Raw genomic sequence first — 24,761 nt, forward strand, 5'->3', positions numbered from 1 at the left:
TTTGTGTGTGTGCGTGCGTGTGTGTGTGTGTGTGCCTGTGCAGCTGCACGAAGACACAGTTGCCCCAGGCTCCTGCTCATTTTTGCTATCCGTCGCTAGGTGGCGTCGCTGTAATCAAAATGCCAACGCATAAAAGTCAAAAGTCGTCGTTGTCGACGTCGTCGACATTGTCAAGCAAGGCAAAGGCAAGTCAAATTTTAAGCACACACTCACACACACACACACGCACACTCACACACTCACACAATTTCAAGGCAGGTGCTGCGGTCCCAGCATCTCTCAGGCATCTCGGGCTCAGCTTCAGTGCAAATTGAGGTTAAAAACGAAACGAGGAAGGGAAAATAATAACAATAACAACAACAACAACAGAGAAATGAAAAGAAAAAGAACCTAAAGCTGTCAGCATGACACATGCACAAATTTATGTGTTGCTGTATGTGTGTGTGTGTGTGCAAAATGAAGAGAGGAAAAGAGAAGTGGTTCTTATATGAAATGCAGACAGGTGTAAGGTAACAGCAACAAATAACGGCAAGCCAAATCCAACTACCGCTGTCGTTGTTGTTGCCGCCTTCTTCTTCGTCTCTGCAGGACCTCCACCTCCTCCTCCTCTTCCTTAACATCATCACACTCAGCCGCCACTCATCTCGTTCTGCCTTCATTTTATTCTCCCTTGTTCACCTTCTGCTTTTCCGTATGTAACATTTACTTCGTTTCTTTTTCGTTTGCTTTCTTCTCTTTCTCTCACTCTCTCTCTCTCTCTCTCTCTCTTTCTCTCTCTCTCTTGTTGTAATTGACACTTAAACTCGAAATTTGACGCAAATTGCTAAAAGTGACAATAAGCAAGAAAAACGTCGGCAAAAAAATGTTTGCCAAGAAAATGCTACGAATTGGACTTGCAACATGTGTTATATACCGTAAACTATAGAGAGATCTGGAAAAAAATTAGTTCATAAATAAAATGCAGGTATTAAGAATTGCAGTTGAATAGAATAGCCCAATACAAAAAATATTATTAATTTGACATAAGGTCAAAATCTTTGTTTTCTATTCGAAGAACACGAAATTCAATGCAAGTCATTTTAATTAAGTAAATTTATACATAGTACTTATTCATGTATGCATGTATTAACTAACTTATTTTAGTTTATACTATGCTGCTTGGTTACAGGTTTTATATACCATGTGGGTCTGGGCACAAGACTAAAACATTTTTGAGCATATAAATGTGTCGTCTTTTGATGCCGATGTGGGATGATTTCTAGGGAATTGGATGTGCCACCGGACGGAGGATATCATCTTGAGCTTTGCTGTTTAGCTCTATGCCAGATTTAGCTGCTGTTTGCTGCTGCTTCAGCTGGGAGCAAAGTGTTGCTTTTTGCCTTCACTTACGTCATGAGGCTAAGTCTATCTCTGTCGCACTTTAATGTACCTGTATCCATATAATGAATTGTAATTTGAACAGACGTGAAAAAAAACTTGAATGCGAATAACAGCAAACGTATGTACATACGTATGCGAGTCTCTCCGTGTGTGTGTGTGCGAATGCATGAATATATGTTAGTGTGCGAATGTTGGAGAGCCTGGCGGCTATTAACTTAAATTACGTAGCATACTTTTGTGCGAAGCATGCGGATTTAACGGCTGCTGCTGCTTTCTGTTGTTATTGTTGTTGTTGCCGCTGCTTTTCATATGTTACAATAGCTAAGCATTAAAGTCCGACATACATACATATACATATATGCAAAAATAACACACGCACATGTATATGTACGCATATGTGTGTGTATAAGTGCATATGTGTAGCTGAGCAACGAAAATTTTTTGTTTGTGCGCTAGGCAACATTTTTAGTGTGTTAGCTGTCTTGATTAAAGTACACCAACACACACACACACACACACACACACACACTGACTCACACAGACAAACATTCACCTGGTCTACATATGTATGTATATATAAATACATATGCATATAGCCATCTGGCATAGTTGTGTTTGTCGTTTAACACATGTAATGCCAGGTAATGGGTTTTACCTATTGCTTTTGGCTCTTCCCATTGTTGCATTTTAAAAAAATATGACTAGATTTATGCAAATATTAATATACATAAACATAGACATATCCATTCATATAAAAGCAAATTAAAGCCAAATTATTTGACGTCATAGTTTTATGAAAAGTTAGTATCTATGGGTAATAATGCTTAGATAGATATGTATATAAGTGGTTTTCAATGATAATATATATTTTAATCCAGTAGGAAAGTGAAAAAGTAATCATTACTTGAAAGCAGTTAAGAATCTAGGGATGTGAAATGGGAGATGTATGTCTTATCTGTTTATTCTGACCTGCTTAACACGGTGACCGCCAACTACTAGATAACTCGAAGTATGATTTCCCTTCCAAGAAGCCAACTACGAGTTATCTCGTACTACCTTAAACTACTACTTTTTGTGTAGCTACGAGTAAAACCGTAAAACCAGTCGCCAACTATGAGATAAGTCGTAGGTCCTTTTACTCCTTTAAAAAACATCATTTTTGATTTTTGATGATACCAATGATCTAGAAATAGAGCTTTTAGTAATATAATGTGAAAAAATGGCCTTGGCAGTCAACGTGTTCAAAATGGTAATTGTTGTTGTTGTTGTAGCTTCTTCTCGTCGTAACAGTTTGTTGGCATTAATCTGTAGATATGCCTGGATCATGGGTTGATCTAGGGCTGTGTAACTTTCCCCCCCCCTTAAATATACCTAAGAAAGTATTAATTGGTTATGAAGGATTATTTTTTTCCACAGGGTTTTCAAATTTGCTGGATCCACCTCTGTCATCTAGCCATCGAAATCTAGATTATGTCCACTTGTTTTAATGCTTGCCATATTGGTATATATATTTCTTAGACATATCTTTATATATTTGCTATTTTATTTCTTGGATAGCAAATGAAAATGAAATTTAAAAATTTATAATTCTCACAAAATTGACTCACACTTTATGTGTCTCGTCTGAGTTCCATTATCGTTTTCTTTGATATTGAATTCTCTTATTATTCAGAAATTTATGTTTGGGAAAAAGAAAGTTAATAGCTTAGTGAGTTCCCCCTTGGCTTTTTGGTTGGTTTGATTGTCAAAGGTCACATTTAGAAAAAGTCAGAGAAAAGTTTAGAGCGAAGTTAAAAGGCCATCGAAAGCAAAAGCCAAAGTCATAGTTATAAAGTGACAGATAGAGAGAGAGAGAGAGAGAGAGAGAGAGAGAGAGAGAGAGAGAGAGATAGAGAGAGAGAGAGAGAGAGAGAGAGAGAGAGAGAGAGAGAGAGTGAGAGAAAGGTAGATAAAGAGGGATTAGTACTAAGTTGGATAAAGGATTGGAGGCAAATTAGCACCTTCTTTTCTACATTTTAAATGGCTAGGCGTGAAACAAAAGCGACCCAAAAAAAAAAAGAAAAAAAACTGTGTCAGCTAAAAGAAGAGTAAAAGAAGTGGTAGGGCAAATACAACCAGAGAAGCTTTTGGGCTCATTATGAATGAATGAAGCTAAAAAAAGAAAAGATGAGAGCGAGATGTGTGTGTGTGTGTGTGTGTGTGTGTGTGTGTGTGTGGTAGGCCTGTTGGTGTATGTACATGTGAATGCTGGTCATGTTGTTCAAGAGTCAAGTGAGTTGACATCCAGCTGGGTCAAAGTGCAACAGGAAAAAAAATCACAACATAAATTCTGATGGAAGGAGCACGAGAAAGAAAGACAGAGAAGCAGTGGGGAAAAACGAGAATGTGTTAGTGTATGTGAAAAAAACACAGCATGAACGAAAACCGGAGACAGAGACAGAGAGAAAGAGAGGGAGAGGAATAGGAAACTGGTACACAGCTAAAATGGAAAATTCCCAAATGACATTCAACACTCGAAAGGCGCGTAAATCAAATGAGGACAGGGACAGAGGTTTCTGGCCGAGATAAGGGTGTGGAATGGAAGCCGGGACAGAGTGCTGTTTCAGCTCCTCTTCTACATAACCACAATGTTGTTGTTGTTGTTGTTGTTGCTGTTGCTGTTGCCTAATGTGTTTTGGCATTTGTCCCCTTCTTGCCGTTCTTGTTGTTGTTATTATTGTTGCGGTTATGGTCATGGGGCCAGGTGTCAAAAACGGAAACGGAAACGAAGTTTGCACTTAGTACCACAAAAAAAGTACACACACACACACACACACACTCACACAGACATAACTTAACACATAAATACATAGGTGGTTAACACCATAGAGTATACGATCCCACTGGGTATAGGGGACTGTTTATGATAGTATAAAAAAGGGATTTACCAAAACAAACCGCAATCAAAAATGTTTCATAATTCAAACGTTATGAGCCACATTCATGTAATAATGCACCAATAATGTAAGGTTGTATGTAAAGAAACTAGCTTAATCATTTCCCGATGAAAACTTCTTAAGTTTTTTTAATGCGTCCGTCGAAATTGTGTATAATTAACCAATATCAATATTCAAGTTCAATTTGGGTAGCTATTGTTTTTGTTTTATGTTTTTCTCAAGAAGAACTTTTAAAAATTGATCATAAATAATTTTGTTATCCTAAAAGTATATATACAAATAATTAGCATTATGAATTATAATGTGAAATTTGTATAACAAAGACTCTTAAAACTGGAAAAAGCGGATGAGCGAGGTAACTTCGGGCATCTGTGGATTGTATACCCTTTTTTTGTTACTCTTTATACCATACACCCATAGGGTGAAATGGTATATTAAAGTCGCCAAAATGTATGTAACAGGCAGAAGGAAGCATCTCCAACCCCACAAAGTATATATATTCTTGATCAGGATCAACAACCGAGTCGATCTAGCCATGTCCGTCCGTCCGTCCGTCCGTCTGTCCGTATGAACACCTAGATCTCGGAGACTGTAAGAGCTAGAGCCACCAAATTTGGTATGTAGACTCGTGTAGTATGTAGAGTGATCAAGTTTATTTTATGCATATTTATATTTTTGCCACGCCCCTTTCCGCCCCCGCAATTTAAAATGAAGTAAGTAAGTCGTCTCGCCGACTTAGGTATACCATACACCAGTAAAGCAAATATTTCAACTTTATTAAACAAATGCATTTTTACATGCTTTTTACAAGCATATCTTAGTATCTCGCTCACTCAACCATACGAGCACCCTAGCGCCCCCACCAGCCAACGGCCAACTCCGGCCTTATGGAAAAACCTTTATATGCATAACTCGACTGTTTTTTGATCAAATTTAGTGTTTTGCTAGATATTAGTATTAAATTTAAGTGTGCCAAATTTGGTTGCATAAGGTAAAAAAATACGGGAGATAATCAAGTTTTTGAAATTACGGGGGCGGAAAAGGGCGTGGCAAAATTTTAATACATACAAAATGTTTGCATTTAAAAATCGGACAGAAAACAGTCGAGTTATGCATATAAACGTTTTTCCATAAGGCCGGAGTTGGCCGTTGGCTGGTGGGGGCGCTAGGGTGCTCGTATAATTGAGTGAGCGAGATACTAAGATATGCTTGTAAAAAGCATGTAAAAATGCATTTGTTTAATAAAGTTGAAATATTTGCTTTACTGGTGTATGGTATACCTAAGTCGGCGAGACGACTTACTTACTTCATTTTTTACCTACATACGCCAAAATCGAACAAAAATATCGTCTAAAGAACGGCTCACAAACTTAAGGTGGAGTCTGGATAGGCTTCGCCAATCTTTTGTCGCTTCATTTAGTTGCGATTCCCAACTAGTTTTAGCGTTGAAGACACGTTATGGCTATTGCAACTCTGAAAATCTTTAGTAAAGTCTGCTGATTATAAAACTTGGTGGTTCATGAAATATCTATACAGACAACCTTCTCAACTTTTTGAATTGCCTTTAAAATACTTTTCTTCTGAAAGATTGACCTCGAGCCGACCTAAGTGCAAAGTTTGACTTAAATCTCAAACCAAAATTATCTGAAAAAGCTCAACACAGTTTGAAGATCAATACTAAAAGTTCTTCTTTCACGGCCGATTTAAAAATATTGGATTTGTTATAAATTGATTGTATCTGAAAATAAATAAATAAATATATTTACATTTTGAAAATGCGATGAAGAAAGAAACGATTTTTCCGTCCTCCCTTGAGGAAATTTTAAGGAGCAAATCTAAATTATTTCACTTTGACCAGACGCCAGAGACATAGATAATGTATTTTATACCATCTTAAGATTTTAAAACGTTAAACAAATTGCACAAACTAGTTAGGCAGCAATTTGTGGATAATTATACCATACACCCATAGGGTGAAATGGTATATTAAAGTCGCCAAAATGTATGTAACAGGCAGAAGGAAGCATCTCGGACCCCACAAAGTATATATATTCTTGATCAGGATCAACAACCGAGTCGATCTAGCCATGTCCGTCTGTCCGTCCGTCCGTCCGTCCGTCCGTCCGTCCGTCCGTCCGTCCGTCCGTCTGTCCGTATGAACACCTAGATCTCGGAGACTGTAAGAGCTAGAGCCACCAAATTTGGTATGTAGACTCGTGTAGTATGTAGAGTGATCAAGTTTATTTCAAATTTTTGCCACGCCCCTTTCCGCCCCCGCAATTTAAAAAAAACGTTTATCTCAAAAACTATTCCAGCTAGAGACACCATATTTGGTATGTATATTCGCTTAGTAAATGCACACATTTTGTATGTATAAAAATTTTGACACGCCCTTTTCCGCCCCTGTAATTTGAAAATCTTGATTATCTCCCGTATTTTTTTACCTTATGCAACCAAATTTGGCACACTTAAATTTAATACTAATATCTAGCAAAATACCAAATTTGATCAAAATCGGACAAAAAACAGTCGAGTTATGCATATAAACGTTTTTCCATAAGGCCAGAGTTGGCCGTTGGCTGGTGGGGGCGCTAGGGTGCTCGTATGATTGAGTAAGCGAGATGCTAAGATATGCTTGTAAAAAGCATGTGAAATTGCATTTGTTTAATAAAGTTGAAATATTTGCTTTACTGGTGTATGGTATACCTAAGTCGGCGAGACGACTTACTTACTTCATTTTATTTGTATTTGTTGAACTTTATGCAAAAAGAAAAGTTACATGATTTTTTTAATTACTTAAGCATTGAAAATTTAATTAAAACACTGAAATACTTTCAATTAAATTCAACATTTCTCTTAATAGCCAGTCGAGGTAAATGTGTAATGGGCGGAGGGGTGGGGGTGGCGTTTAGCCAAAAGGCGGAAGGCGGGAGGTATTCGCTCATTAACATAACTAACCTCAAAGGCAATAAAATAAATGGCGGGGAAATGAGAAAAAAGAAAGCGCCAGAGGCAGTTTCACATTTATTTGGCAGTTGGCAGACAGTTTGGCGCCAATTGCTGTACACACACACACACGCATACACGCACCCTTAGACATACTGAATGACCTTCAAAAGGCACACGCTGGGAACCAGAAATCATTCATTCCTTCTCTCATATCATCAACCTTATCAGCATCCCACCCACCCATTGGATGATGTTTGCTAGCTGGCGGAATGGGTTTCTGGTTTCATTGCCTAAATGACAGACAGGCCAGCTCGAACGAGCATTGAGGGCTTAACTCGGACAAGGAATGTGTTAATTTGCGAGCTAGATAGAATGTGGGAGGATGGTGATGGTACAAAAAAGGGAAATTACGCTGACAAAGAGCTTCTTATGTGTGAGAAATCATTGGAAGTTATCAGTGGAAAGGGATGTGTGTTCGATCGATTATAAAAGTTTGTGAATAAAGAGACTCAAGATAATCCTAAAATATCGATTGTAACATATTTGTATGTAATTGAAACAAAAACGTTATCTAAAACTATCGTTTAGTCGATGGACATTAATTTGGTCGGTTTTTGCTTAACAAAAACTCAAGGGTCTTATGCCCATCAGGATTCTTGATATATTATCTCTAAGCACAGGATTCATGATTTTTTGCTTCTCCAAACTTGCTGGCTGGGCATGCGCTTGAGATAGCTGGTAGAGATCGGCATAATATTCCATTCCAGGTATACCGACTGCATTGAAACTAGCCGAGACCTCTGTGCAATCGATTATCGATGTCTTCAATGGCGTTACCAGTAGGGTCGAGTAGTATGGCACTTTCTTGCCCTCAATCAGTTCTCGAACCAACAGCACTGCCGTCCTCGATCCGGCCAAGAGATTCCATCGCGACCAACTGAAATTGTGGGACAGAGCCAATGTGGACAGACATGCATAGCAATGCATTTCCATTACATAGTTTTTCTCACACGATCCCTCTGTATAACAGAAGGCATCTTCATCGGGAAATATATCCACAGCGGAAAGTATAAGCGTGGCTTTCAATTCGCTCAATGACAGAGTTTTGCCAATCATTTCGGTTATGCCCTGAGTGCTGCCGCCCTGAAAATTATTTACTGTATAACCCTCCGCAGTGATGGTCATGTCCAAACTGATTAGTGAGGCGGTAAAACTAAACAATATGGTTCCAGGACTGCAAAACAAAAAGAACACATGTGAAAAGAGTTTGACGGACATTTTGGACTTACTTTTTCATATCCGGTCTTAGATCCCAAGTCTGATAGGGCATATTGCTGTATTTATTGAGAGCAAAACCGAAAATACCTGAAACATAAATTACAATTAAAATCGTTAATCGTTAAATATACAGGCAAAAACCCATGACTTAAAGAAGTGATTACCCATTCTCCCTGTACGAAATTGTATGCACAGTTTGTCCTCATTAAATTTGGTATCATGGACGTCACGTGTACTCCATTTGCCTTGTGTAATGGCAGCCAAATTGCTTTGCTTCTGTCTACGCCTGAGCTTAATATTGTATTAGGTGTTGTATGTGTCATATCGTTATATAAACGTAGAACTTACGCCTCACTGTCACTGTTGTCGCTTTGACTGTTCCGGGATAGAAACTCGTTTAATGTTTGACCGGCTGTGGAGTCGCCAGCTGCAGCTTTGCCGGCCTCAAGTAACTCGAGTAAGCTATCGGCGTCATCAGCATCATCGTCACTGCTGCTATCTAGGCTATTCGAGGAGGTTTTGGCCATCTGTGTCTCTGGGTCTCCAATCTCGTCTTGTAACTGTGAGTCTCGCACAAAGGAGATGCCCGTGTAATAGGCAAAGGCAGCAGCTGCAGTAGCCGGTTGTAGCACTTCCACTAGCTCCTGGCTGAGAGGACGCACATCATCGGTTAGTTGTTCCTCATTTCCCAGATCGTCGGCATGCTCCGAGCTAGTTGGTGATAGTTGCTCGGATATCTGCTGCAGCATTTCCTCCTGCTGTTCCCTTGGCAATTGCAGTCGCCACAATCTATCCATGTCCTCAATCAGTTGGGAGAACAGATAGCATTGGGTACTCCGGCCGACTTTGCGAACTGGTAACTGCCGAAATTTAAGCAACTTATCAAAACAGAGGGGCGGAAAGAGTTCAGCTGGCTCATCAGTATCCAGAAAATCAGCACCAATGCCAATACCTTGATCCAATTGCATAGCTTCGATTGTTTGTTCGGAATTGATGACTATGTCTGGCTTCTGCAGTTGCCCCAATCGCACATGAGCCTGTCGGGCCAGAAACATGACCTTTCGTTGCTGCTTCACCATGCCAACTGGTGGCGTATGTTGTTCAAGACGCACACAGAAGCCTTGTGGCAAACGTGGCACTATGAAATCCTTGACCAATCCGTATAGGTCCACATCGCTGGGTATGGCACGTAGGTTAAAGTCGCTGATCTCTCGCAACGGTGGAGCCAAGTCCGATTTCTGCGAACGCAGGCGAACCGGACAGCGGGGTGAGCTCTTCAGGGGACTCGGTTGGGCGTTTGTTGACAATGGGGTGGCTTCTGTCGGCGTTGCCGTGGCCCCAGCTCCAGCTCCAGGTCCAGCTCCGACCCCAACGGCACTGCCAGCGGCAGCATTTGATGTTGATGTGGCCTCTGGTGGCTTGACTCCATCGGCTAGCTCCATTTCAAATGTCTCGACATGTGTCTCCCAGCGACAGGCTATTGGCGGCTCAAACCATATAACCGAATCGGGCAATCTGTATGAGGCAGACGAAGAGGAAGTCTCTAAATTGAGAGTGTTGCAACACCTTAATGCACTTACTGAAGAGTGACTAAGGCCAATTTATCTAGAGCAGCCTCAATCATGCGCATTTCCGCTTCTATTTCCTCGGGCAAACGACGTACTCCAGGCAAAACGGGAGGCGGTGGCTTGTACGTCTGATAGTATTCCTTATGGACCAAACTATTGGCGACCATAACTGAAAGAAAGTGTATGTATGTGTGTGTCTCCCACATCTTTCAATTTCACTTACTAGTTCGAATAAAGGATCTGGCATTTAATTGTTTATCCTGTTGCGGTGTCTCTAGAAAATCAATGCAATAGACTCCACCTATAATGCGATATTTACGTAAGTTTACATCCGTTTCTAGCATGCCATATGCCTCGGGTCCGATTGCTCGTCGTCGAGCCTTATTCAGCTCGTCCTCATACTCGGCATACAGTTTGTCCACGTCATAGGTGCGTTCTTTTGGCGGCTGCGAGCTGGTTGAGTGTTGATCCTGTGTCAATTGTTCCAATTCCGAGAGAGGTATATCACGTGCGCATTCATCCAACATGGCCTGTAAGATCTCTTTACGTTTGCGCCATTCGCGTTTGGTTTGCCTCAAAACCGCTGAGAACAAACAGAAAGTGAAACATGAAAAGTAATATGTATCCATGTAGGCATCATACTTGCGTTCTCAGAGCGTGAATGTTTCAATTGAAAACTACTGCAATAGTCACTAAAATGATCATAATTTAGCCAAAGTCCACGCAACGCAGAACTCTGTAAGCGAACTGTGGGCGGCAATGATATTTGCATTTCGATGGTGGGAAAATCGATTTCATTATGCGCCGATTGTTCACCAATGCGAGCTTTGGGATTGACAGCTCTGAAATGAGTCTTCTGCTTTGACGACGTAGTGAGATAAATAAAAAGACACTTACATTTGAGCATCTTTGGAAAAGGTCCAAATAAAACTTTGAAATACTTCTGAGCTGTATATGTGCTTAGAAACGCCGGGTCTATCAATTCTAAAAGAAGAAGAAGATTTGTAGGCATATTCACACTAACACATAATATAGAAGATATTCTTACTCCATATCGCGTTCGATGTGCGACATTGTCTTATAGGTAAATTCATCCAAATGCTGTTTGAGAAAAATTCTCATCTCAGTTTTCAGTTTGACCAAATCGGCGGCCACATTTGCTGAACGCTGTTTATAAGGCAGCATGTCGTCTAGTTCATTGAGAATCTGAAAAGAGAGACAAAGTATAAAGATTTCGTATCATCAGTTATTCAGACTGATGTTTCTATAGTGTTCATAAGTTTCTTTTCGTAAATTTATATAATTTCTTGTAGGCTTAATCCAGAATTACAAGAGCCTCAAATTATACTAATAGCTGCTAAAAAAATCGTACGATTCCCCTAAACGCAGAAGATCAAAGCAAAGTCAAAAAACTAGCAACTTGTGAAAATGTAAGACACTTAGTGAGTAAGGAATAAACAAAAATACAATGTTTTAATGATCAAAAAGAGTATGATCATTTGGCGATTCTTTTTAGAGTTCCTTGTAGACTTACACCAAGAACTTCCTTGATGCGCTGCGCATAGACATCACCCAGTTTGCCCTGCTGTTGTCGTAGGGATGCTCGTGTCAAGTCCGCCACCTGAGAGTCTTGTGTAAGAAGTGTCCGCTCATCGGTGCGTAATAACCAATTTCTGGATTCCTTTTGCCTTTGGGCAATGTCCGCATGCCATTGATGAATGTATTTACGCAAATCGCTGGGACTGGCCGCATTCGGTAGGCCATTGCAACGCATAAATTTCTCCCAATCACGTTCATGCCGCTCACCATCCTTGATGGCGTCAATGGCCAGGCGCACAGCATCGAAAAACAACATGCTATCCTTTAGCTGGGAGCGACGTAAACGATTTTCGGCGACCTCCTGCTGTTGTCGGTGTTTGGCTTGTTCCATTTCCAATTTCTTGCGCTGACGCGCTTCCTCCAGTTTCTTCAATCTGTAAATAAAATGAAAGCTAGTGACTGTTCTTTATAGGATGCGTGGAAACTTACTTCTCCTTTTCCATTTCAATGCGCAAGAGTTCGGCTTGTTCGGCCTCCAGGCGGGCCTTTTCTTTTTTCGAGAGCTTCTTTTTCGGTGGCTAGAAAGTGCAAAATGAAGGATGAAGAAAAAACGAGAGTAACAGATTATTTGTCCCATCTGAATCATTATGATAATCGTACCATCTTAGTCCTCTGCTTGAAATCAAATGCCGCTTTTCGAGTCTTTTTATTGATCCAACTTTAAGCATGGACATGGACACCATGGCGACTTCTTTCGGTTGTTAGGTAAAGTCAATGCTCAGGTGCAGTCACACAATCCTTTTGGCACGAAAATGTCTCTGCGTCTCTAGGGTGTCAGTTTCTACCTCCATTTCCTTATTTCCTCCCTCCTCTTCTCTGAGGCTTTAGTGCCATAATTTCTTTAATTAAATATTCACACAACAAGACCAAAAGAGATGCGGATAATGGGGAGAAATGGCATAGCAGGGGCAACACGTGTTCGCCTCCGGAGCTTGCCTTCTTCGTGGTGGCCGGATTTACACGTTGTGGCAAAACTGTCATGGGAACAAGTTCAGTCGAAGCCAGTCGGCGGTGATGAAGCTTAAGGCACCAGAAAGAACAAAAAAGAAAAGAAAAAAATTACCGAAACCAAAACCAAAAGCAAAAGCAAAAAAGAAAAAATAACCGAGTCATTTCCCCCCCTCCACTTTCATACATATTTTCATCCATTTTGACCATCGCAAAAGCTTCTGTTTTGCTGACAAGGGACCAAAAAGAGACAGGACATTGTCTGCTCTTTAAAAAGTCTTTGCCTTTTTCTTATTTACCGACTTTTTCGCTATTTTGAGTCTCTTCCTTTGTTATTATATATAAACTTTAAATTTCCGAATCGTAATCATATGATATTTTAGTCATTCCTATAAGTTATTCAGTCCGTTTAAATTCTGAATAAAGATTGAAGTGTGAGCATAAAGTATGTATCCATACTAAGTACCTCTATATCAGGGTGGGAAATTGTTTTTCGATTCCAAAGATTGTTTTCGTTTTGCCAAAAGTTTCCTATTTGAATTTGAAAAAAAAACTTTTTCTTGTTCCCTTTATAAATTGTCTTTACTTACTACCCCTTGGTCTTGATATCCTACATTCTATATTGTTTTATGCCTAATTTAAACTTTTTGTTGTTGTGTGCTGCCTGCTTTTCTATGCATATATTTATACACATAAATTTTCTTTCAAGAGGTTTGCTCTGGATTCATTTTTTGTATACTCTTGCAGAAGGTTACAATAAAACTGATCAAGTGCAGAGGATGATAAAGGTCCGATGTCTTAACTATTTGGGATGAAATCGCTCTAAACGTACCTAATAGTGGGTATATGAGTTTGGTTCCTAATATGTGTAATCGAATGGTGAAAAATAGTGAAAGAGTGTTCAAACTTCGGTGCATTTGTAGTTAGATAATTTGATATTCTTATTTTATTTGTCGTTTACTTGGCATAAAAGTTTTTCATGTGAGACAAGCTTTTTACGTAAGAGTAAAGGAAAAATCCCTTTAAAAAGGATGGTTTGCAGGAAGATGGAGTAAAAATAAAAGAAAGAGAAGGTCTCGAGAAGGTGGCAATGTGACAACGCTGCTTAATTACCAAGGCAATTTAAATGCCAACCCTCAGACCAAGACCCTTGCACCGAGCGTACTCTCGTTTCCCGATTCTCAGCTAATTGCTTACCACACACACATGCACAACCCTTACACACACACACAAACACACTCACTCAGTAGTCACAGGCGGCTTATCAATTTAATGAGCTTCGCTTCGTTTGCAAGTAATAAGAATCGCCACAGAGATACTTCCAGATGGGGGTAACTGGTTAACTATGCGGTTAATTTGCATAACTGTGAAATTAATTATTAAAGTGGCATCGAATCCTATATACCCAGTACTAATTTAAATTGCATTTAGTAAAGTACTATTTGATTTGGTTTAGCTCAAAATCCATTCTGATAATCCTTTTTTTTTTTCAATTTGTCTCAGTTTGCATATGAAAATTTCTTATATTATCTAAGGGTACACAAATTTCATATTATATCCATTTTATTTGCTATTATCCGGGTGATTCCTTAATGCCCATGATTCTTTCTTCCATATCACAAGTACACATAATCCTTATGGGTAAGCACTTCTGTGACTCAATTCCGATGGCATCTGTTGCCATGCCAATATGAATTCGTTCAAGTAATTAGTTACAATTGGAGTTATTTCCTTCCTCTTCGACACACATACACACACGTACATACCTACATACATACATATACATATCTGAGGATTAAACAATAAGTATCAATGGCAGGAGAACCAAATTTTAATATTTCTTTCGATGAAATTAAGCATTTTAAGAAATATCTCTAACGATAAGGAATATTTCATTGCTGGACACTTGTAGTGCATAATTGGAATTTTTGTGTTTTTTTTCTTCTGCTGGCGCAGCTGTTGAAATGAAAAGCATACATAATAAAAATTTATCATACGCACCGTTGACATTGACAGATCGTTGAGTTGAGCTGCAAGCATCTGTCCATCTGTCCATCCGTCTGTTTGTCCTGCCTCTTTGTCAGGCGACAAGCGTCTCACTCACTCAGACACTCACTGAATGTGTCATGCTTGAGTGAACTTTGTAATATGATGAAAAATTCGTTTTCATTTTTTTTGGGATTTTTCTTTTTTTTGTTTTTGCGTGCTTGGTAAATGAAAATTTTGCACAGCGCTGTTGCTGGTTATAATGCTGATGCTTTCTATCGAGATAATCCGGGGAGTTTACGCTTGTCGGGGATATTTCAACCCATTAGTTAGTTTAGTTGGACTTTAGTTTTATGGACTTAACTAATACCATACAAAGTTGTTCATATTTCTTTAATAAAATATAGTTTTGTTTTGTGTTGGCGTTCATTTATCTTTAAATCAATATATAATTCGGTCAAAAAAGGTTGGATTAGTCGACTATAGAGGAAATAGTGCCAAATTTTTCGTATTTATGGAATTGAAATAGCTTCTAGCCAAATCTGAATTAAGTTGTTATGGGATTGTCGATCTTTTTAACAAGAAACGGTTTCAAAGACAATGCATTTCTCATGTTTAAAGAGCTTTTCCAATTGGTGTCACCATTTAATGTTTTTTACTTATCTCTTAAATTCAAATATTAAAAAAATTTTTTTTTTTTTATACTTTAAAATTGATTTTTCCTTTCGGCAGTTGCTTGACAAATTGCTGTGCTTATAGCAGATGCTGCTGCTGTTGTTGCTGATGCTGCCTTGGGCTGAAATTGCTAGCCAGTTAAGCTACGAATTTCCTTTTTTGCCCATCCTGCCCCTTGGCAATCATTGCAGCAGAAAGACACACACATTCACACACACACACACTCATGCATGCAGCAGTGATTATTAATTACTGTCACGTTGCATGTGTGTGAGAGTTGGACGGTTGGTTGGTGGGTTTGTTCGGTGGCTCGGTGACATTTTCGTCATCAATATCAGTTGAGCCTCTTCTGTCGCTTCATAACCAGCATCATCTACATACCCTACATACATACATACATGTATACCCGTTTGAAAAATATGAAATTATGTGTATGTATGTACATATGTACGTATGTGGTGAGAATCATTTTGTGAAAAGGTATGGTTCGGTTAGATATCTGAATGAGCCGATGGAAGGAGGAAGCCTTCTTAATGTGCTTACTGCTACGTTGATGGCATGGCAAATGCTCTTAAGCTTGAATCACTCTTTTTCCTTTACGTATATCGAGTACTTAGCAGTCTGTATGTCAGACTGACAGTCAGGCAGACGAACATAGAGAGACTTCCCATGTTCGATGTCAGATTTGCCAGACATTAAAGCTTATCCTCACCGCTTTTTATGTATGTGTGTGCGTGTGTGTGTGAGGTATGGCATTGTAGGTTTGAAATTGGTCTTGAGTTGGTCAAAGGCCTAGGTGAAATGCAAATAAACTCATGACCACAAAATTTATAACATTTAATTAGCTTCTTGCCTGACATTGACATTTTGACTTTGCTTTGGGAAAATATTGGAATTAAAAGAAAAAAACTTTAGCCATAACAAAGCCATTTAAGCTAGTGTCTTATATTGACATTTTTATTTAATTCAATAAGATTTTAAACTCTTTTTAATCGAAACAATCTGTCATTTATTTATTTACTATTGTGATAAATATGTTTATAAGTTCATTGCATAGATTTCCCAAAATAATTTAGATTTTCTTGCTTTTCACTTTTCAGCTACCTGTACAAAGGAAATTCTCATCCATATCGTATAACAGCAAACCAATAATAAAAAGAAGCAATTTTGGAATACCCAATTACATATGTACATATTTCTACAAATATAAGAATAATATAATATCAATAATAATAATAAATTGAATTAATAAACGTATTAAACGGTAACATTTTTTGATAACTAAATGATAATAAGGCAGACAACTGCAGCAAATATATCAATTAACAACAAGAACTTAGCTAGAACAAAAGAAAAACATAAATTATAATCATACAGTACGTTTTTTTTCAATTAAAACTATCATAAAGACGTTACAATAACTAGCATTACCAGCGAAAACAACAACAAAAGAAGATTTATAATAATAACAATACTAATAATAAAAACTTTTGTTAACAATCAAATTAAGAAATTATAAAATTAAAACAAAACAGAAAGAAAAAACAAAAACCAAAATGCCATTGTGATTCTTAATTTTAGACAATTTAGGCAAAAAAAACAAGAAAAACAAAGTTAATAATTTAGTAAAGTTTTAAATATTAACAAACATTCAAAAATAAAAAACGCGGCAATAAAACGACCAACACAACAAAATTCAACAAAATTTGAGCAATATAAGCAAACTAAAATAATAAAAACAAAATAAAAATATTTACTAAACAAAAGACAAAAATCAAAGGAGACTTAAAAATCAGACGGAGAAGAAGCAGAGCAACGCCAGCCGCCCAACAACAACAACCACAGCAACAACAACAACAACAACAACAAGAAACAAAAACAATTTTATTGGTTGTAGTCCATCCAGAAAGCGAAGAGAAAGTTAAATTTAAATTGAAACGGTCAAAAGAACGAACGGTCAAACAACCGCCCCAAAAAGTATGCAACAGACAAATGTGAGGCCATCCAAAAACTGTTTGCGCCTAGTGCTTACTGTGTTTCCGCTCTTTCTCTCTTTCTATCACTCTCTCGCTCTGTTTAGCACTCTTTCTGTCTCTACTTGTCACTTTATCTTGCTGTCTCTCTGACTTGCTCTATTGCTCTCTTCCTCTCTCTCTCTCTCGTTCTCTCTCTGTCTGTTCTTTCTTTCTTCTTTTGCAAAACGACAACAACTTTTGCTGCAAAAACTATTTGCCAGGTTTCTTAACTAGCTGAATAATAATCAAAAAAAAAAAACAAGCAAATAAAATAATATAAAATATATAAATCAAGAAAACTCAACAACACCTACAGCAACCTAAACTAAACCAACAAAAACAACAACAACAAATACAACAGGAACAACTTTAGCTTTTGCTGCTGCCCCCCACTGCCACTTTTAAAAGGATTAAAGGGTAAAAAAAAGCCGCCAAGATGACCATGTGGCAGAGTGGTGGTATGGGAGGCCATGGCTCCCAAAATAATCCATGGATGAAACTAATGGGCATTGTCCATAAGGAGCGGCGACATACGGATAATGTTCAAAGTCAATCCGGTTCCAATGAGCGCAATCTAAATCAGTAAGTATCCCAAAAATATATATGCCTATATGTACTTCAATTTATTTAAAATATTAATCCTTCTGTTAGTATTATTGCATAACTTAAACCAATTCTTGGTTGGTCTAAGTTATATTTTGTTTTTTGAATCGATTTCGTGTTGAAAGTCAGAGTTTAAAGAGAAGTTTTAAAAGGATATGGTGCATTGAACAGGATATCACTGCCCTTCTAGAGGACAAAGCTAACAAAAAGCATCATGCGGAATGCAAAATAAGTGCCAGCAAGATCAGTTTTGCCCCAATGTATATGCATTACATATACGACATGTACGCCGCAAGTATTGAATGTTCACACGATATTCAATGGGCTGAAGTAAGCTGGACTCGTTGATAACTATCAAATACTGCGTACTAAACTAACAAAGGTGTTTAGCTTTAACTCCGGTTTTTTTTTTTTACCAGACTTAATATCTTTATAAAATAAGTTTAGTATAGATGTCGGCTGGTGAAATAGAAAATTTTAAATTGAAAACCGCTTCTTGATATAGTTTCATCATATTTTCAAGGGAGAGGAAATGTGCCTCAATTTTTGGTCGTGGACTCGCCACTAGCTTCATCTGGAACCCGGAAACACAAAGAGAAGTCAACAAGTCTATATGTTTTGTTTAAAGGAAATTCCTCTAAACATAATAAAGATTTTACAATAGGAAAAGCAAAGCAGCAGCAATTCTTGTATGACAGACTTGTGAAAATATCTTTTACTTCCACATCTACAGTTAGAAATGATACTCATAAAAAATAAATGTCCAAATTAAATGGTTTATTACACATGCCTTTGTTGTTGTAGTAGTCCAGCAGATTGCTAGAAATGATTGTACAAATAGCTGCAACGTGTTCTCATCTCTGTTCCAAGAATCCAAAACAAAGACGCCTTCTAACCATACTCAAGTATACTCACAGGGTTGCACTCAAGCTCCCAATCTACCCCTGACCTGACCTTTACTCTCGCATATACCAAACGATGGCGATGGTGACGGTAATGATGATTATCCCAATGACGCTACTAAGTATGAAAATAAAAATATTATTATCCTTATACTTTCAAGTGCCTTTCATTATGCATATATAAATTCAACCGTATACCCTGTATATGTATATATATATATACATACCAACTAATCAAATACGAAGAGCATATTAGCTTTTAGTTCATTACACAAATTTATACAAAAGTCGTGATGTACAATAACCTAATAGACAGTCAAAGTGTTCTCTTATATAGAATTACTTCAAAGATAATTAATTAAATATGTAAAAAACAGATTTAATTGATTGAAAAGTTTGTTTTAAGATTATAATAAAGAACCATTTTCTGGCTAGTGCTCATGTATATAAAATAAATTTTGTTGTAGGAACTCAGAGAAATTTTAAATCTGACTTGGAATCATTCTAAATGTAAAAAAGAAAAACGAATTTTTGACTAGTATATAGCAAAAAAAAAAAGCTTTTCCTGAAATTTCTATAAGGCGCAGAAAGAATTTCAGAATAGCATTGAACATATTACATTATTAAAGCTAAAACTAGTTAAGAATCACAACTAGGTGAAGCAAAAAATAGTTTTTTCAAAGTTCACTCTCTTCAAAAAATATATAAATATAATCAATTTTTAATCGATTAAATCAGATTAAATTAAACAGAAAAGTTAAAAAAATTTTGGAAAGGGTATGAGTATGATGTCACACTTGTGTAAACCTTCAAAAAACTAGATAAATATAATTTCTGTAATCGTAAAGATGTCAATTTTGATGGAAAGATTTTGTAGGCAATCGCGTAGGCTTATACGATGGAAATAATGAAAAGTTTCTACTCGACATATGCACCAGTAACAACAACATGAGTTGTACAATTTTTATAAGCCAGAGAAACAGAAACGCGATTACACACAGCACAACACACACATTCATGCAAACACACATCAAATATTAAGAGCAATATGCGACATGGCAGAGGAAAGAATCGAGGCAATGCAGAGAGTTTTTGTTTTTTCTTTTATTTTTCCTTTTTTTTGCTACCCTTGCAAGAAGGGTATATTAATTATAGTTACATTTTGGTACATGTGTACATACCCAATCGGCACGACTAATTGAGTTTATTAAGTCGTGCCATCTGTTGGTCTGTCTTTCCGTCTCTTTGTCTGGATCAGCGCAAACTTCTCCAAGACAGTTAAATCTATATAGACGGCATACATAGAACATCTCAAACTATATCTCAATCGGAATCGGTATATGTGCGACTTTGAATGAGTATCGCTCCCATAAGAGCGAAAGCAGTGATAATAATTTTGATTATTTATTTCAAAGTTGGTTTTATTTTCGATTTAATGCCTGTAGGTGAGGAAAGAGTGACGGACTGACTTGCAAGGGTATGCAGACTTCGGTATAGCCAAAGTTAGGCCGACATTCTGTTTTCATTTTTTCTTCTTGTTGTTTTGTAATTTCACCCGCATGCAAGTGCATGGTAATGGTAAATGGATGAACGAATGATATGGCATAAGTTGAGGGGCAAACAGAATGTAAGGGCGTAAATGCTGTATGTGTGTGGGTGGGTGGGTGTGTGTGTGTGTGTGCAGCCTGGGCAGGCTTTTGCAACAAGCGGCATGTGTGTAAATCCATTTATGCTTCAGTGCATTTATAGCCAATTTAAAAGAAAAGCAAAAACAACAGGAAAAAAAAAAAAATAAAAACAGGATGCAGAAAAGAGAAACGCAAAGAAGAGTTACAGATGCAGATGCAGATACAGAGGAATCCTGCAGTGTGCAGGTTCGTTGTTCGTTGTTCGCTGTTCGCTGTTCGGTGTTCAGTGTTCGTTGGAGCTGATTTGTGGCACTAGCACAAGCATATACGAGCAATGGAAATGAATGCCATGTTGTTCTGTCCAACAATCGAGATCCCAACATGTTCATGGGACAGTACATTCCATTTCATTTGCATTGCAGGGGTCCATTTAATTGCGCAGTTGGCGCATGTTTTACGAACTGACCTGCTCCAATAGCCACTCGCGAGCTAGCCAGCTCCACTTCCATTTCGATTCTAACTTGCCGACCCCATACCCATTTACCATTTACCATACAGCTTGTGTATATGCATAGCATGGCATCTAACATTCACATTCAATATGCTAAATAGCACGAGTCCGAGACTCCTTCATGGCATAGTTATGTGCACAAGCAAAGCCGCCAAATCAGCTGGAGTGAGTTTCATCACGTGCCATCTTTATGCCCATTCGCATACACATTTTCCATTTACATTGCCAGTTCCTCTAGTAAGATAAGTAGTTAGATTTACAGCACCCTTAACAACGGAACAAAGTCTGATTACTTATCGTCATTTGTCTTATTTTCCTCAAGCGCATATAAATAGTTTTTTCTTCACTAGGAATCTTTAAAACCAAACAGTTTCTTCATTCAAAGCAAATCTTAATTCTAAATAGATCTTAATGTTACACAAAGGTATAATCGGAAGTTGTGATTTTGGTCTTTGATAATTTTTGTTTTAAAATCGTAGCACATCAGTTAGTAATTATCGAGACTGGCATATATATAGCGACTTTAAGAAGCAATAGATAAGCCTGTCAGCCAAATTTTACGATGTTTCGTGTGGAAATTAGAATGGTTTTAGTGATAAAACTTTTGTTACTGGTCCCGATTCCGATTAGAATAGAGTCTAGAAATTTCGCTGGCCCGTTAATAAGACTAAAAAAGAAATTTGAATTCAATTTTACAATTGGGCCGTTTTCCACTATAATCCGCTTAAGACTAACGAAATATACTCCGTTTGCATACTTTTAGGCATTTTATTTAAAGTTTGAGCACATTTTTATAAGCCATTATAAAATAGATTATATATGACCCAAAACTAAATCTGATATATATTTAGCTCACTGTTCCAGCAGTAATTTTAAAGCGTAAATTTGAAAAAGTGTATTATATAAATTTTGGAGGGAGCTGAATCAAAACTCAAACTTGCCTGAATATTAGAAAGTAATGAAAAAGTTGAAAGAACGGGTAAAAGTTTTTAATGCATGATCGAAAAGGACATTCATAAGTACAAACTGAAGCAATTACATTTTGTCAGCAAGCTCAATAGTTATTTTCCACATCTTTTTTGAGTGGTATGAGACACTTTTGGAAACCAATGAAAGCTCTGGGGATAATAATAATTTCAGACATAACATTAATCGGGTCTGTCAAAAATCTATTGTTCAGAACTACTCTGTTGGGTTTAAACTTTTGTCCATTGCAAACGATAAAAGTTCTTTAAAAGTCATCGAATACATCTATTGTTAATGCATATTGATTAAGGTGTAATAAAATTTAATGGCATTAATGAAAAGTCAATGATTTTAAATATTTAACTATTGGATGCAATTATGTCCACACAAATATTATTAAAGATTTATAGGGTTATGTGTAGGAAAAAATGTTCGTTATTTTTTATATATATTTTTTTGTGTTTAATTTAATGGTATTTTATAGAAGAAATAATGGATATTTAAGCTTCCATTTTGATGGTTATTAATATCGATGGCCAAATTTGTGTTTACTCTTTTATTTTTTGTTTTTGACTTTAAGAAAAAGTTTCTGAAAGATGATACGAGAAAAAAAAGTGATGTTTAAGACTTACTTCAATTTCAATGCTTAAGAGTTAGTTTTCTTTTCGCTTGGCAACTTTTTTTTGGCACATAAGAAAATGCTCTGGACTTGGGCCAAGTTAAGGTCAAATGTAACGCCTTAATGTAGGAAAACAGGCAGACAGTTTTTGCTGCCTCTTGTCGTTGTTTTTTCTAACTGTTGCTATTTGGATATTTATGTAGTACGCTACTTCTGACCTCTGTTTTTTGGTAATAGCAACAGTTGAACATTTCGAAATTTGCATAAATTTTGTAACAACTATTAGGTATGGAGGCATGTGTGTGTGTGTATGTAAGTGTGTATACATACATATATAAATATATTTTAGTGAAAGGGGCAAACTTTTTGAATTTATAGAAATGTGCACGAAACTGTTTTCATTTTGGGTTTCTTCTCTTTCTCTTCAAGTGTGTGTGTGAGTGTGTGTGTGTGTGTATGTGGGAAAGTGGAAGGCATGTCTATATGAATATTTTATAAGCCTTTTACTCTCTGTAGGTCGAGTCTCTATCACATTTATCTCTTGCTTCTATCGTTCTCTGCCTTTACACCGCAGTTGGGTGTAAAAGGGCCACAGTATCGTGACATTGTATACATACTCATATTTCACGTATGAAAGTGACAAAGCCCGGAGACATAATATTCAACATCAAAAGTAAAGGGAAACACAAGGTAATGATGGCCAACGTGGCATGTCACATTAAGTTCATAGGTTCATCCCTTCGAAGTCTTACATTTTGCATCGAATCGAACGTTTTCTTTGCACCCAAGAACACATCGTTAACAACATGCTAATGAAGTAATGTAAAAACTTTAATACAAATTGATAAAGGCAATCATAAATAACAATTTTCCCTTCATTTACCCTAAACTCCAAGCACCACAAGGACATTTATCCATAGAATGGGTATCAAAACTTAACTAAGAATCATAGGAACGACTGTCCTTTCAGTTAATTTATTCATGATAACAATGTCTAGCAAATTGGACGCCATACATATATTTTAGTCTCACCACGAGCAAATGGAAAAAAAGATAAATGTTTGCCTTAAGTTAAAGTAACTTAAAGAACTAAGAAAAATGTATATAAGTATCTATATATACATATATGTATGTGTGTATGTAGATGTTATATGTGAGAAGGAATGGCCTAAATTTCGTTATATCGTTTTTCCAAACTTTATTTTGCCGTTTGGTTTCTGTCTAATTGCTGGCCATTCTTTAGCTTTCTTCGTTAACTTATCTTAGCTTTTTTTTCCATGAACACTCCCGTTTTCTTCCGCTTAGAATTAACCGTTATTATACCCTTGCCAAAATCGTGGGTATGACTATTTAGTAAATCGATTGACCAACCGACCCCTGTGTGTTGTACTAATTTGAAGTTTTAGCATTTCGTATTTTTCCTAATCATATTTTTCGAATTCTTTGGACCATTTATACGGTTTTTGGTTTGGTTAAAAATTTGAATTTAGTAAAATAAACTGGAAATATATAATTATTATAAGGAACTGGTGAAATAAACTCGAAAACTCGAAAAACAAAGCAAAGAATATAGTGAAATGAACTTTTAATAATGAATACTGAAAGAAATAAAACAAAAAGGATAAATAGATATGTAAAGATTGTAATAAACGTTATCAAGATCTAAGTAGTCATAACTAACTAATATAAAGATTTAGCAAAAGTAAGTAATAAAAATATTTCCGAAAAGGGTTTTCAGTTTCTGAAAGACAATTTTCTTAAGAGAGAACCGTTCCGAGGGAAAAAGAAAGGATTTGCTTTCATGTCTAAGCTTTTGCGCACATCTGCTATACTCCTCCTGTGTTTTTTTTTCTCCTTCCATTCTTATTTTTCTTTTTTGGTTTTTGCCAACGTAAGTAAATTGAAAACCATTTGTTAGGCTGTGCTCTGGGCTAAAATCATTTTTCATTTGCCTGTTGAAATTTGCAATACTTTGTCTGCCACCTGTCCAGGTGTTCTATGGGTGGTTTCTGGGTGGTTCTGGTGTAATGTGTGTGGATGTGGATGTGGGTGGCTCTATTGAACTTCACTCAGGTGAAATTAATGAGCGCATTCCATACATGGACACGAACTGGCCACATCCATGCATACATACAACACGCGCCAAACTCGGCTCATTACCATTGGGGCAAGACCATGGGAGTCCACTGAAGTGCACT

The 24,761-nt window shown here is 37.2% G+C and overlaps 2 protein-coding genes across 2 annotated transcripts in view; one reads left to right on the forward strand and one right to left on the reverse strand.

Moving 5' to 3' along the window:
* Positions 1 to 7,883: 7,883 nt before the first annotated feature.
* Positions 7,884 to 12,393, reverse strand: LOC6652934 (dynein axonemal intermediate chain 7 homolog). The gene is made up of 12 exons (XM_002075394.2): positions 12,370 to 12,393; positions 12,140 to 12,228; positions 11,646 to 12,084; positions 11,160 to 11,317; positions 11,009 to 11,095; positions 10,754 to 10,953; positions 10,335 to 10,694; positions 10,124 to 10,280; positions 8,892 to 10,058; positions 8,708 to 8,829; positions 8,555 to 8,630; positions 7,884 to 8,499 (listed from the first exon to the last, which is right to left on the reverse strand). Exons 1-12 carry the CDS (start codon positions 12,391 to 12,393, stop codon positions 7,884 to 7,886), a joined length of 3,495 nt encoding a protein of 1,164 aa, XP_002075430.2.
* Positions 12,394 to 17,065: 4,672 nt separating this feature from the next.
* LOC6652939 (potassium voltage-gated channel protein Shaker) overlaps positions 17,066 to 24,761 on the forward strand; it is a 118,352-nt gene continuing 110,656 nt past the window's right edge. The window contains exon 1 of the mRNA XM_023181334.2: positions 17,066 to 17,916. Within this exon, the coding sequence (XP_023037102.1) occupies positions 17,771 to 17,916 (146 nt within the window). The 5' untranslated portion in view covers positions 17,066 to 17,770. The remainder of the gene's footprint in view (positions 17,917 to 24,761) is intronic.

Source organism: Drosophila willistoni (assembly GCF_018902025.1).
Source record: "Drosophila willistoni isolate 14030-0811.24 chromosome XL unlocalized genomic scaffold, UCI_dwil_1.1 Seg142, whole genome shotgun sequence".
In the NCBI taxonomy this organism is placed as follows: domain Eukaryota; kingdom Metazoa; phylum Arthropoda; class Insecta; order Diptera; family Drosophilidae; genus Drosophila; species Drosophila willistoni.